At 38.1% G+C, this 15066-nt stretch overlaps 1 protein-coding gene across 4 annotated transcripts in view; it reads right to left on the reverse strand.

Annotated features, from left to right (window-relative positions):
- Positions 1-15066, reverse strand: part of AASS (aminoadipate-semialdehyde synthase) — an 82116-nt gene that overhangs the window by 26147 nt on the left and 40903 nt on the right. For all 4 annotated transcript variants that reach the window (XM_024990698.2, XM_059885606.1, XM_059885605.1 and 1 more), the window contains 5 exons: positions 8724-8845; positions 8410-8536; positions 2897-3007; positions 2700-2808; positions 136-276 (listed from right to left, as the gene is read on the reverse strand). In XM_024990698.2, the coding sequence (XP_024846466.1) occupies positions 136-276; positions 2700-2808; positions 2897-3007; positions 8410-8536; positions 8724-8845 (610 nt within the window). The remainder of the gene's footprint in view (positions 1-135; positions 277-2699; positions 2809-2896; positions 3008-8409; positions 8537-8723; positions 8846-15066) is intronic.

The raw sequence follows: 15066 nt of genomic DNA on the forward strand, positions 1-15066 counted from the left end.
ACACTGCAGAAGGAGGAAAGGAGGACAAGCAGCACAGCCAGCACTGAAGGGCCTTGGAATCAGGGAAAAGGATTTTGGATTTTTTAGGCAGTTATTTTGGGTTTATATCTCTAAAGCTTTATGACCCTCCCTCACCTTTCCGTTGAGCAGGTAGGTAGCGGGCTGCATTATGTTCATCAGAACTCCCACTGGACTCCAGCTAAATTTGTATCTCAAAGGATTGTCTGAACATTCAGGAGCTGGAAGGCCACCGCAGTAGGAAACATAAGATTCAATCTGTAAAACAAAGAATCAGCAATAAGATAGAATAATCTATCCAAATAATTAAGTACAATGACACAAATAAAGTAAACTTGTTAGAGTTTCTCCTTTCTTAAAGTTACAAAGGCTTTCAAAAATACATCCTTAAAGCCAAACACCACTTAAGTCCATTATATTTATATATATATATATTTTTTTAATCCTCTAGATACTGTGACTAACATTTTGCTCTATTAAAACTCCAACTGTTAGTTCAATTCTGCTTGATCATTGCCTCCTTTTAATTCAAATTATATATTTGATTATAATTTGGTTATGTGTGCATAATTATTCATACTGATTAATATGTTAATATAAAATATTGTTAATTGTATGATACAGTTTAATTAGAATTTTTATTTGATTATAATCTATTTTAGGTTATATATAATCTGATTCATCACACTTTATGTCCAATAGTTCCTTCTTATGTATAAAAGATACTTTATATACCAACAGATTGATAATATTATAAAGAATTTTTCTCACTTTTAAAAGTCAAACCATACTACAGAATTTTCAAAGCAGTCTAAAGATCAAAAAACAAAATATTTTTTGCTGTAATTAATGTCAAAGAGTATTCTGCTGATGTTTTCCTTTAGAAGTTTCATGGTTTCTGGTCTTACACTTAGGTCTCTAGTCTATTTTGGATGAAGTAGCAGTCTAAGTCTTTTATCAAACCAAAATATTATAATAGCATCTATTTCTCTAAAAATTTATGCTAAGACTTGGACTGTTTTTAACCACACAAATATTTCTGCAGTTTCAAAATTATACTTGAAATTTCTAGTCACAGTATGAGTTAGAATGCAGCAGCTTTTTCTCAAAATAGACTAAAGACCCAAGTGTGAAACCAGAAACCATGAAACTCCTAAAGGAAACACAGGCAGAACACACTTTGACACAAATTAGATATATATAGATATATATATATATATATATATATATATATATATATATATTTGGACCCATCTGCCAGTGCAAAGGAAATAAAAGCAAAAATAAACAAATGAGACCTAATTAAAGTTTAAAGCTTTTGCACAGTAGAGAAAACCATTGACAAAACAAATGACAACCTACTGCATGGGAGAAAGTATTTGTAAATGATATGACTAATAACACGTTAATACTTAAAATATATAAACAGCTCATTCAACCTAACATCAAAAAAAACAAACAACCTGATTTAAAAATGGGCAGAAGGCCTGAACAGGCATTTTTCCAAAGAGGAAATGCAGATGGCCAACAGGCACATGGAAAGATGCTCAACATTGCTAATCATCAGGAAAATGCAAATTAAATCACAATCAGAAATATCACCTCACACATGTCAGAGTAACTATCATCAGTAAGAACAGAAATAACAAATGCTGGAGAGGATGTGAAGAAAAGGGAACCATATACACTATTGGTGGGAAAGTATATTGGAACAGCTGCTGTGGAAAACAGCATGGATATTTCTCAAAAAACTAAAAATAGAATTACCATATTACATACCATATATATCACTCCTGGGTATATATCTGAAAAAAATACTAATTTAAAAAGATGCATGCATCCTAATGTTCATCACAGCATTATTTATAGTTGCCAAGATACAGAAGCACCTAAGTGTCCATCAGCAGATGAATGGATAAAGAAGATGGGGTATATGTATACAATGGAATACTACTCAGTGATAAAAACAATTAAATCTTGCCATTTGCAACAACATGGATGGACTTGTAGGGTATGATGCTAAGTGAAATAAGCAGACGGAGAAAGACTGCATGATATCACTTATATGTGGAATCTAAAAAAATCAGCAAATATAACAAAAAAGCAGCAGAGTCACAGATAAAAGAGAACCAACCAGTGGTTACCAGTGGGGAAAGGGAAGTGGGGAGGTGCAGTAGAGGGGCAGGGTATTAAGAGGTACAAACTATTACACATAAATAATGCATAGCACTGTTTATTAGATCACCATTGGTTTCATAATGTAAATACTATATATTGAACAAATTAAATGTCAAATTTTTTATTACCATAGTTCATATTACTAGTGGGGTTTTCAGGGGTTTAGAGATTTTTTTTTTGTTTGTTAATATTCAGTGCAAAAGTACTAGATGGTGTATAACTCTAGAGTTGAGTTTTAAGGGATTCCCTAATATGTATGCTATCTTTTTATCTGAAGTAATAAACTATGATCTTGAAAGTGCCTGAAAAAAAAAAGCTATAAGGAAATATTGTACAACAGAGGGAACATAGCCAACATTTTATAATAATTATAAGTGGAATATAACCTTTAAAAAATATAGCAGTTTCTTTAATCAAAATTGTAGAAAAATTATTTCTGTACACAAAAATCTAGACCTCTTAATGATTTCCTAAATGGAACTTTGGATGTCAGTTGGGCTCACCGTGGCTCCCACTTCTTTGGCCTTATCTATTGTTTCCATTGCCAACATATGATCAAGACCAGGGTCCAATCCCAATTCACCAATGACTGTGATGCCAGCATCTTCCACACTAAAAGAGGTAGAAAGAGAAAGAAGGAAACTTCGGATAGAAAAATTTAAAAATTCCATGGAGCTGCTGAAAACTGACTGACACTTACCTCTTTTCTAATTCTTTTAGCGCTGGGGTGATGTAGCTTGCAGTGATCATGTTAACTTTGCTTGCGATGCATGCCTTGGCCACAAGAGGATGCAATACATAAGGCAATAAGCTTAAAAACAGAGGGAGAAACTGATCAGAAACTTTCTTTTCCAACTCTCCTTCCAAAACACCTTGACCTGCACTGAAGTGAAGACATCACGTTGATAATTCTCTCAGAGATGATCAATTACTCCTTGAAGACTATAGAATAAATTCATCCTGTTTTTGTATTTAAAACTCTTCTCAATATGATATTCAGTTCACCTTTCCATTTTTCCTCCCTATATCTCCTTTATAAACTATAGAAGCTATTATAATTCTCCACTCACAGCCTTTACTTTTCCATTTCTTAAACTTTACTTTCACTATATCTTCCACTTAAAATTGTCCCTCACCTGTCCACTCCCATCCAGGTCAAACCTTCCTTAAAGAAAAGTCTGAAAAGATACAACCTCCAGGAAACTCTCCCAGATTTTCCCAAATCCAGATCTTCCTCTGTATGGACTCAGCTATGCCTTTATAACATTTAATAGAATTTATTTTACTTATCCTTATATTTCTATGATTTTCTGTCTTGAGTTCCCTAGTAAAAGATAAGGTTGCTATTCTTTTTACCTCCAAGTATTCCAAATGGCTGTCATTAAACTAAGTCAAGGTAATCCATACTACTACTACTACTAAGTTGCTTCAGTCGTGTCCGACTCTAGGCGACCCCAGCAGCTCACCAGGCTCCGCCATCCCTGGGATTCTCCAGGCAAGAACACTGGAGTGGGTTGCCATTTCCTTCTCCAATGCATGAAAGGGAAAAGTGAAAGTGAAGTCACTCAGTCATGTCCGACTCTTAGCTACCCCATGGACTTCAGCCTTCCAGGCTCCTCCATCCATGGGATTTTCCAGGCAAGAGTACTGGAGTGGGTTGCCATTGCCTTCTCTGAAGGTAATCCATCAGATCAGATCAGATCAGTCACTCAGTCATGTCCGACTCTTTGAGACCCCATTAATAGAAGCACGCCAGGCCTCCCTGTCCATCACCAACTCCCGGAGTTCACTCAGACTCACATGCATCGAGTCAGTGATGCCATCCAGCCATCTCATCTTCTGTCGTCCCCTTCTCCTCTTGCCCCCAATCCCTCCCAGCATCAGAGGCTTTTCCAATGAGTCAACTCTTGGAGTGAGGTGGCCAAAGTACTGGAGTTTCAGCTTTAGCATCAGTCCTTCCAATGAATACCCAGGGCTGATCTCCTTCAGAATGGACTGTTGGATCTCCTTGCAGTCCAAGGGACTCTCAAGAGTCTTCTCCAACACCACAGTTCAAAAACATCAATTCTTCAGCACTCAGCCTTCTTCACAGTCCCACTCTCACATCCAACATGACCACTGGAAAAACCATAGCCTTGACTAGATGAACCTTTGTTGGCAAAGTAATGTCTCTGCTTTTGAATATGCTATCTAGGTTGGTCATAACTTTCCTTCCAAGGAGTAAGCATCTTTTAATTTCATGGCTGCAGTCACCATCTGCAGTGATTTTGGAGCCCAGAAAAATAAAGTCTGACACTGTTTCCACTGTTTCCCCATCTATTTCCCATGAAGTGATGGGACCGGATGCCATGATCTTAGTTTTCTGAATGTTGAGCTTTAAGCCAACTTTTTCACTCTCCACTTTCATTTTCATCAAGAGGCTTTTGAGTTCCTCTTCACTTTCTGCCATAAGGGTGGTGTCATCTGCATATCTGAGGTTATTGATATTTCTCCCAGCAATCTTGATTCCAGCTTGTGTTTCTTCCAGTCCAGTGTTTCTCATGATGTACTCTGCATATATGCTACATTAAAAAGGAGAGTCTAGGCAAAGCCAGAGGAGAAGGCGATGGCAACCCACTCCGGTCCTCTTGCCTGGAAAATCCCATGGACGGAGGAGCCTGGGAGGCTGCAGTCCATGGGGTCACTAAGAGTCGGACACGACTGAGCAACTTCACTTTCACTTTTCACTTTCATGCATTGGAGAAGGAAATGGCAACCCACTCCAGTGTTCTTGCCTGGAGAATCCCAGGGACTGCAGAGCCCGGCGGGCTTCTGTCTATGGGGTCGCACAGAGTCAGACACGACTGAAGCGTCTTAGCATCAGCAGCAGCAGCAAGCAAGGCCAGAGGAGGAAATGAGTTTTAAGGGTATTAATTGTTGTAAAAGCTATCAAAACAGCTAAAAGTTTATGCACGCGTGCTACGTTGCTTCAGTCGTGTCTGACTCCTTTCAACGCTATGGACTGTAGCCCACCAGGCTCCTTTGTCCATAGGACTCTCCAGGCAAGAATGCTGGAGTATGATGTTTGGCAGAAATCAACAAAATTCTGTAAAGCAATTATCCTTCAATTTAAAAAATAGATAAATTAAAAAAAAAAAAAAAAAAGAATGCTGGAGTGGGTTGCCATGCCCTCCTCCAGGGGATCTTCCACACCCAGGGATGACACCCACATCTCTTATGTCTCCTGCATTGGCAGGTGGGTTCTTTACCACCTAAGAAGCCCTAAAAATCTATATGGTGAGCAAAAACTGAAACTGTACTCAAAACTCAACTTTAAGTTTTCTAAGCATCTCGCTCAGATATTTTACTTTGGTGCTGGGACTACACAATCACAAAAAAATGACTTTCCACAAATATTGATATATATTAGTATATTCATATTCTGCTGCTGCTGCTGTTAAGTCACTTCAGTCGTGTCCGACTCTGTGCGACCCCATAGACGGCAGCTCACCAGGCTCCGCCGTCCCTGGGATTCTCCAGGCAAGAACACTGGAGTGGGTTGCCATTTCCTTCTCCAATGCAGGAAAGTGAAAAGTGAAAGTGAAGTTGCTCAGTCATGTCCGACTCTTAGCCACCCCATGGACTGCAGCCTCCCAGGCTCCTCCGTCCATGGGATTTTCCAGGCAAGAGTACTGGAGTGGGGTGCCACTGCCTTCTCCATTCATATTCTATCCAAGGACTAATAAGCATCCTATCAGTCACATAACAATAAGTTCTACTAGCTTATTACCTATTTGGTAAAGCTATCTACACAGTATAATGAAAATATAAATACAAACTTATAAACATTATTATAGTGTATTGCTGTTCTTGTTACATTCATCCTGTTTATTTCAGATTTTCTGTATTTCACATAAAATCAGACAATAAAATCACCTCTCAGGCACTTATCTCTCCTCAGGTTAACAGAACAGAGTACTGTTACTTAGATTTATTACCATGCAGAACAGAATTATGTACATATCTTGCCAGTGACAATATGAAAACTCTTTATCTCTGTATTTCAGCTTTTTTAATCAAAAATAATTGTTACTGATATAGTAGCCCTTCAAAAGCCAATGTACCAAATATCTGCAAAACTCTGTTGGAAAAGTATTAACGGAAAATGTTCCATGGCATCATCTTAAAGGTTAAGTGAAGATTTTTTTTTTTTTTTTGGTCACATTCTTCACAATGAAAACTTGCCTGATCAAAATTTTATCAAGATCTAAGGAAAGTTTTGGCATTATCAGCACTAATCTAATAACATGCTGAGAACTAGAATGATAGGACTTTGGTGGTGCCTATATAAGACAAAGGGATTAGAATTCATAATTCGTTATGTATGTAAGAGAGCATCTATTCACCAGCACATAACTCAATCCAAATAGTTGGAAATGCCACCACTTGTGCAAACATAGACAAAATATAAATCTAATTCTCAAAGTAATATATCAAACTCAATTATGACTTTTCATTAGCTCATTAAAAACTAAAATTGCAAAATACAACCATGAGAATTTGACATATTATTACAAAATCTTGTGAAACATTCTCCATACATTTTACTTTGATAGCCCCTAACATTTTACATCGAAACATTCTTTTTCCAAATTAAAAAATAAAAAGGTATTTAAGAAACACTACAGGATAGCAATGTTTAACAGCATTTCCACTATTCAGCATAGAAACTCAATCAACTAAGAAAAATTAAATATAAAACAGATTTTGCTAATGTTAAATCTTATTAAAGGTCACAAGTTCAATGAATTTTAAAATTTATACCTATTAGCTTATTGTCTGTGTCCAGGATTTTGTCATATTTTGCTTTCAATTTTGTTCAAAATGTGTTTTATTATCTTTTCTTTTTTTAATCAAACAACAATTTTATATTTAGGTACCTATGTGTGGCAAAACAAATTCTCTTTATGAGTAGGCTACAATATTCCATTTTGAATAAGGGCTTGCTTTCATAATCATATCCTGAAAGACAAGTTCTATTGGTTATTAATAAGTTTTTACTGAAAAATAATTAATGCACATTAAATTTTTATAAATTGAATAATGTTTTTGAGTGTTCAGAGTGATCCTATATGAAGACATAATGTGAAAGTTCCACTTAGTATTACCTTTCATTGTGCCTGTTTTCTAAGCCCGCCTATCTTTTTTAAGGAGGACATCATAGAACTTCTCCCAAAGATATCATTTGAGTTGGAACTATGAAAGTGATATAATTATGAAAGAGCAGCTTAAGTTCCTTCTGTCTTCTAGGAAAAAAATATATTCTAGGAATAAACAGCTTATTCTCATCACTTTGGTAATTTCAAAATGAAGTATCTAATATCCGTAGCCCTATATCTAGAAGTTAGATCTGTATTTGTATTAGATAGTAATAAATTATATATTTCAAGGTCTGTTTCTCCGTTAAGGCTAAAAATGGTCACAGGGCTAAAGAATCTACTCACTCTAATTTAAGCTTTGTAAGTCCAAAGGTTAAAATAGCCACCAAAATATGACTCATGAGTGCCTCATGACCCAGCAATTCCACTTCTAGGTAAATATCCAACAGAAATGCATATATATGGTAACCAAAAGACAAGGACTAAAGTGTTCATAGCAGCACAATTCATAATAGCCAAATTCTGGGAACAACCTAAACATCCATCACTAGTCAAATGGATAATTATAGTATATTCACATAATGGAACATTACACAGCAAAGAGAATAAACTACAGTTACAGACAACACCACAGAGGACTCTCACAGTCACAATACTGAATGAAAGAAGGCAGCCACAAAAGGGGGCACACTGAAAGATTTTGATGGTACAGAATGAAAAGTAGCAGAAATGCATCTCTATGTTAGAAGCCAGGACAGTGCTTACCCTTGAAGGATGGGACTAGTAATAAATAGAGGCACAAGGAGAGCTTCTTGGCTGCTATTATATTCTGTTTCTGATGTGAGTGATGGTTACATGATGTGTTCACTTTGTGAAAATTTATTAAACTACCTAGCTCTGATTTATGCACTTTCCCAGATGCACACTTCAATTTAAAAGTTTACTGAGAGAAGAGAAAAGGAGAAGAGACAGGAAGGAAAGATAGGGGGAGAAGGGGAAAGGAGAAGACAGAAGAGGAGAGAAACTAAAAAATAACAACGAAACATATGTCAATCATTTCTTGCTACATACTAACCTGATGACAAGATCCTGTGTTGCCACCAAGGAGCTCAACTTCTCTTCTTGTTTACCAACGTGCAGGCTAACAGGATTAATATTATATTTCTTGCCTAATTGTTCAATTTGATTCTTCATGTCAGAACCTGTTTCAAGAATTAAAAAATCCAAGCTTTAGATTTCCTTTCAATAATCAGAGAGTAAAACACACTTTAACACCTCCAAAAATAATTTTTTGAAGTTTAGAAACAAGACTGTGATTTAAAATTCACGGAGTAACATGTTTTGAAATCAGTTTTACTTCTTCTTCTTTAAAAATCAGGGCTTATTTACCTACTGTTATTTCAATACTGTCATCTCTCAACAGGTATTCCAATACAGGCTCAGAAACGTAACCAGATCCAAGAACCAAGACCTTTTTCTTGGTGCCCATTGAAAGTGACTGAGCATGTTCCCTATAAATAAAAGGAGGGGAGAAAATATTAACAAAAAAAGTTTTAAATAAAACATTGTTGTCCCCAAACCAAACTAAAACTTAGACTGTGAAGCAGGAGGCGGTCCAGAGGCGGTCCTAAGGTGGCGGAGGAATAGGACGTGGAGACCACTTTCTGCCCCATAAATTCATCAAAAGAACATTTGAACACTGAGTAAATTCCACAAAACAACTTCTGAATGCCAGCAGAGGACATCAAGCACCCAGAAACACAGCCCATTGTCTTCAAAAGGAGGTAGGAAAAAATATAAGTGATAAAAAGAGAGACAAAAAAGGTAGGGACGGAGATCCGTCCTGGGAAGGGAGTCTTAAAAAAGAGAGAAGTTTCCAAACACCAGGAAACACTCTCACTGGTGAGTCTGTGGCGAGCCTTGGAACCGCAAAGGGCAACATAACCAGGAGGAAAAATAGATAAATAATTAAAACCCACAGATTATGTGCCCAACAGTAACTCCAGAGAAGTTACTGCTCTTCTCCAGCAGAGAAGCAGCGCAGATGCCCGCATCCGCCACTAGCAAGTGGGGGCTGGGCAGGGAGGTGCGGGCTGCATTGCTTAGAGTAAGGACTGGGCCTGAATGCCCCAAGGGCAATCTGAGGGAACTAACTTGAGATAGCAAACCAGACTGTGGGATAGCTAATCCGGGAAAAGCCCTAACCTAAGACACTGTCAGGCCCGCTCACAGAACAAAGGACTGAGCAGAGCTAGCCGGCTGCGGACCGGCCCATCCCCCACTGGAGACAGGCAGGCAAGGGCAGCCAGAGCCAGAAGGGGGCAATTGCGGCCCCAGAGAGGCATCATTTACCAAACTGCAAGCAGTCTTCATTGCTAATCAAGACTTCTTGGGATTCTGGACAGTCGACATTCACCTGAGAAGGTGCACCAGTTGTACACCCAGAAAACCGAGCGGCAGGGACAGGAGAGGCAATAAGTCGCAGCAACCGCACTCGCCAAACACCTGTTCACCTGAGCTGCTCGGACCTGGGAAGGGCACAAAACTCAGGCCCAACCACGTCTGCGCCTTTGAGGACTACCCGAGTTCCTGAACCTGAGCAGCTTAGACCTGGGAAGTGCATACAACCCAGGGCCAGCCTCAGACAGTTCCCGGCAGAGCAACCTAGAGCCTAAGCAGTGTAGACAGGGAAAGCATAGACACCGTGAGTGGGGGCAGACCCAGTGTGGCCGAGACTGGAAGAGCACTCCCCACACATACCAGTGTTATTTGTTTGCAGCATCCCTCCCTCCCCACAGCACGACTGAACAAGTGAGCCTAAAAAAGTGTCTACCACCGCCCCCTTGTGTCAGGACGGAAATTAAACACTGAAGAGACCAGCAAACAGAAGAAGCTAAATCAGAGGGAACCACCTTGGAAGTGACAGATGGAGAAGTCTTGAGGCTATTGTAAGAATAAGACTGAAAACCAGAGGCAGGAGGGTTAAGTCCAAATCCTGAGAACACCAGAGAACTCCTGACTCCAGGGAACATTAATCAATAGGAGCTCATCAAATGCCTCCATACCTACACTGAAACCAAGCACCACCCAAGGGCCAACAAGAGCAAGACATACCACACAAATTCTCCAGCAACACAGGAACCTAGCCCTGAGCTTCAATATACAGGCTGCCCAAAGTCACTCCAAACCCATTGACATCTCATAGCTCATTACTGGACACTTCATTGCACTCCAGAAAGAAGATATCCAGCTCCACCCACCAGAACACTGACACAAGCTTCCCTAACCAGGAAACCTTGACAAGCCACCCATCCAAGCCCACCCACCAAGAGGAAACTCCACAAAAAAGAGAACTCCACAAACTGCCAGAATACTGAAAGGCCATCCCAAACGCAGCAATATAAACAAGATGACGAGGCAGAGAAATACCCAGCAGGTAAAGGAACAGGATAAATGCCCACCAAAGCAAGCAAAAGAAGAAGAGATAGGGAATCTACCTGATAAAGAATTCCAAATAATGATAGTGAAAATGATCCAAAATCTTGAAAACAAAATGGAGTTACAGACAAATAGATTAGAGACAAGGGTTGAGAAGATGCAAGAAAGGTTTAACAAGGGCCTAGAAGAAATCAAAAAGAGTAAATATATAATGAATAATGCAATAAATGAGATCAAAAACACTCTGGAGGGAACCAACAGTAGAATAACAGAGGCAGAAGATAGGATAAGTGAGGTAGAAGATAGAATGGTAGAAATAAATGAAATAGAGAGTAAAAAAGAAAAATGAATTAAAAGAAATGAGGACAATCTCAGAGACCTCTGGGACAATGTTAAACACCCCAACATTCGAATCAGAGGAGTCCCAGAAGAAGAAGACAAAAAGAAAGACCATGACAAAATACTTGAGGAGATAATAGTTGAAAACTTCCCTAAAATGGGGAAGGAAATAATCACCCAAGTCCAAGAAACCCAGAGAGTCCCAAACAGGATAAACCCAAGCCAAAACACCACAAGACACATATTAATCAAATTAACAAAGATCAAACACAAAGAACAAATATTAAAAGCAACAAGGGAAAGACAACAAATAACACACAAGGGGATTCCCATAAGGATAACAGCTGATCTTTCAGTAGAAACTCTTCAGGCCAGAAGGGAATGGCAGGACATACTTAAAGTGATGAAAGAAAATAACCTACAGCCCAGATTACTGTACCTAGAAGGATCTCATTCAAATATGAAGAAGAAATCAAGAGCATTACAGACAAGCAAAAGCTGAGAGAATTCAGCACCACCAAACCAACTCTCCAACAAATGCTAAAGGATCTTCTCTAGACAGGGAACACAGAAAGGGTATATAAACTCGAACCCAAACAATAAAGTAAATGGCAACGGGATCATACTTATCAATAATTACCTTAAACGTAAATAGGTTGAATTCCCCAACCAAAAGACAAAGACTGGCTGAATGGACACAAAAACAAGACCCCTATATATGTTGTCTACAAGAGACCCTCCTCGAAACAAGGGACACATACAGACTGAAAGTGAAGGGCTGGAAAAAGATATTCCATGCAAATAGAGACCAAAAGAAAGCAGGAGTAGTAATACTCATATCAGATAAAATAGGCTTTAAAACAAAGGCTATGAAAAGAGACAAAGAAGGACACTACATAATGATCAAAGGATCAATCCAAGAGGATATAACAATTATAATTATATATGCATCCAACATAGGAGCACCGCAATATGTAAGACAAATGCTAAAAGTATGAAAGGGGAAATTAACAATAACACAATAATAGTGGGAGACTTTAATACCCCACTCACACCTATGGATAGATGAACTAAACAGAAAATTAACAAGGAAACACAAACTTTAAATGATACAGTAGACCAGTGAGACCTAATTGATATCTATAGGACGTTTCACCCCAAAACAATGAATTTCACCTTTTTCTCAAGTGCACACAGAACCTTCTCCAGGATAGATCACATCCTGGGCCATAAATCTAGCCTTGGTAAATTAAAAAAAATTTGAAATCATTCCAAGCATCTTTTCTGACCATAATGCAGTAAGATTAGATCTCAATTACAAGAGAAAAACTAGTAAAAATTCCAACATATGGAGGCTGAACAACACACTGCTGAATAACCAACAAATCACAGAAGAAATCAAAAAATAAATCAAAATATGCATAGAAATGAATGAAAATGAAAACACAACAACCCAAAACCTGTGGGACACTGTAAAAGCAGTGCTAAAGGGAAGGTTCATAGCAATACAGGCATCCCTCAAGAAACAAGAAAAAAGTCAAATAAATAACTTAACTCTACACCTAAAGCAACTAGAAAAGGAAGAAATGAAGAACCCCAGGGTTAGTAGAAGGAAATAAATATTAAAACTTAGGGCAGATATAAATGCAAAAGAAACAAAAGAGACCATAGTAAAAATCAACAAAGCCAAAAGCTGGTTCTTTGACAGGATAAATAAAATTGGCAAACCATTAGCCAGACTCATCAAGAAACAAAGGAAGAAAAATCAAGTCAATAAAACTAGAAATGAAAATGGAGAGATCACAACAGACAACACAGAAATACAAAGGATCATAAGAAATTACTGTCAGCAATTATATGCCAATAAAATGGACAACGTGGAAGAAATGGACAAATTCTTAGAAAAGTACAACTTTCCAAAACTGAACCAGGAAGAAGTAGAAAATCTTAACAGATCCATCACAAGCATGGAAATTGAAATTGTAATCAGAAATCTTCCAGCAAACAAAAGCCCAGGTTCAGACGGCTTAACAGCTAAATTATACCAAAAATTTAGGGAAGAGCTAACACCTATCCTACTCAAACTCTTCCAGAAAATTGCAGAGGAAGGTAAACTTCCAAACTCATTCTATGAGGCCACCATTACCCTAATACCAAAACCTGACAAAGATGTCACAAAAAAAGAAAACAACAGGCCAATATCACTGATGAACATAGATGCAAAAATCCTTAACGAAATTCTAGCAATCAGAAGCCAACACATTAAAAAGATCATACATCATGACCAAGTGGGCAAGGATTCTTCAATATCTGCAAATCAATCAATGTAATACACCACATTAACAAATTGAAAAATAAAAGCTATATGATCATCTCAATAGATGCAGAGAAAGCCTATGACAAAATTCAACATCCATTTATGATAAAAAAAAAAAATACCCCTCCAGAAAGCAGGAATAGAAGGAACATACCTCAACATAATAAAAGCTGTACATGACAAACCCACAGCAAACATTATCCTTAATGGTGAAAAATTGAAAGCATTTCCCCTAAAGTCAGGAACAAGACAAGGGTGCCTCCTCTCACCACTACTATTCAACATAGTTTTGGAAGTTTTGGCCACAGCAATCAGAGCAGAAAAGGAAATAAAAGGAATCCAAATTGGAAAAGAAGAAGTAAAACTCTCACTGTTTGCAGATGATGTGATCCTCTATATCAGTTCAGTTCAGTTCAGTCACTCAGTCATGTCCAACTCTTTGCAACCCCATGAACTGCAGCACGCCAGGCCTCCCTGTTCATCACCAACTCCTGGAGTTGACTCAAACTCACATCCATTGAGTCGGTGATGCCATCCAGCCATTCTCATCCTCTGTCGTCCCCTTCTCCTCCTGCTCCCAATCCCACCCAGCATCAGAGTCTTTTCCGGTGAGTCAACTCTTTGCATGAGGTGGCCAAAGTATTGGAGTTTCAGCTTTAGCATCAGTCCTTCCAAAGGACACCCAGGACTGATCTCCTTTAGAATGCACTGGTTGGATCTCCTTGCAGTCCAAGGGACTCTCAAGAGTCTTCTCCAACACCACAGTTGAAAAGCATCAATTCTTCGGCACTCAGCTTTCTTCACAGTCCAACTCTCACATCTGTACATGACTACTGGAAAAACCAAAGCCTTGAATAGATAGACCTTTGTTGGCAAAATAATGTCTTTGCTTTTGAATATGCTATCTAGGTTGGTCATAACTTTCCTTCCAAGGAGTAAGAGTCTTTTAATTTCATGGCTGCAATCACCATCTGCAGTGATTTTGGAACCCCAAAAAATAAAGTCTGACACTGTTTACACTATTTCCCCAACTATTTGCCAAGAAGTGATGGGACCAGATGCCATGATCTTAGTTTTCTGAATGTTGAGCTTTAAGCCAACTTTTTCAGTCTCCTCTTTCACTTTCATCAAGAGGCTTTTAGTTCCTCTTCACTTTCTGCCATATAGGAAACCCTAAAGACTCCACCAGGAAATTACTAGAGTTAATCAATGAATATAGTAAAGTTGCAGGATATAAAATCAATGCACAGAAATCCCTTGCATTCCTATACACTAATAATGAGAAAATAGAAAGAGAAATTAAGGAAACAATTCCATTCACCATTGCAACGAAAAGAATAAAATACTTAGGAATATATCTACCTAAAGAAACTAAAGACCTATATATAGAAAACTATAAAACACTGGTGAAAGAAATCAAAGAGGACACTAATAGATGGAGAGATACACCGTGTTCATGGATCGGAAGAATCAATATAGTGAAAATGAGTACACTACCCAAAGTAATCTATAGATTCAATGCAATCCCTATCAAGCTACCAACAGTATTTTTCACAGAGCTAGAACAAATAATTTCACGATTTATATGGAAATACAAAAAAAACTTGAAGAAGCAAAGCAATCTTGAGAAAGAAGAAT

This window comes from Bos taurus, chromosome 4 (genome assembly GCF_002263795.3).
Source record: "Bos taurus isolate L1 Dominette 01449 registration number 42190680 breed Hereford chromosome 4, ARS-UCD2.0, whole genome shotgun sequence".
Classification (NCBI taxonomy): domain Eukaryota; kingdom Metazoa; phylum Chordata; class Mammalia; order Artiodactyla; family Bovidae; genus Bos; species Bos taurus.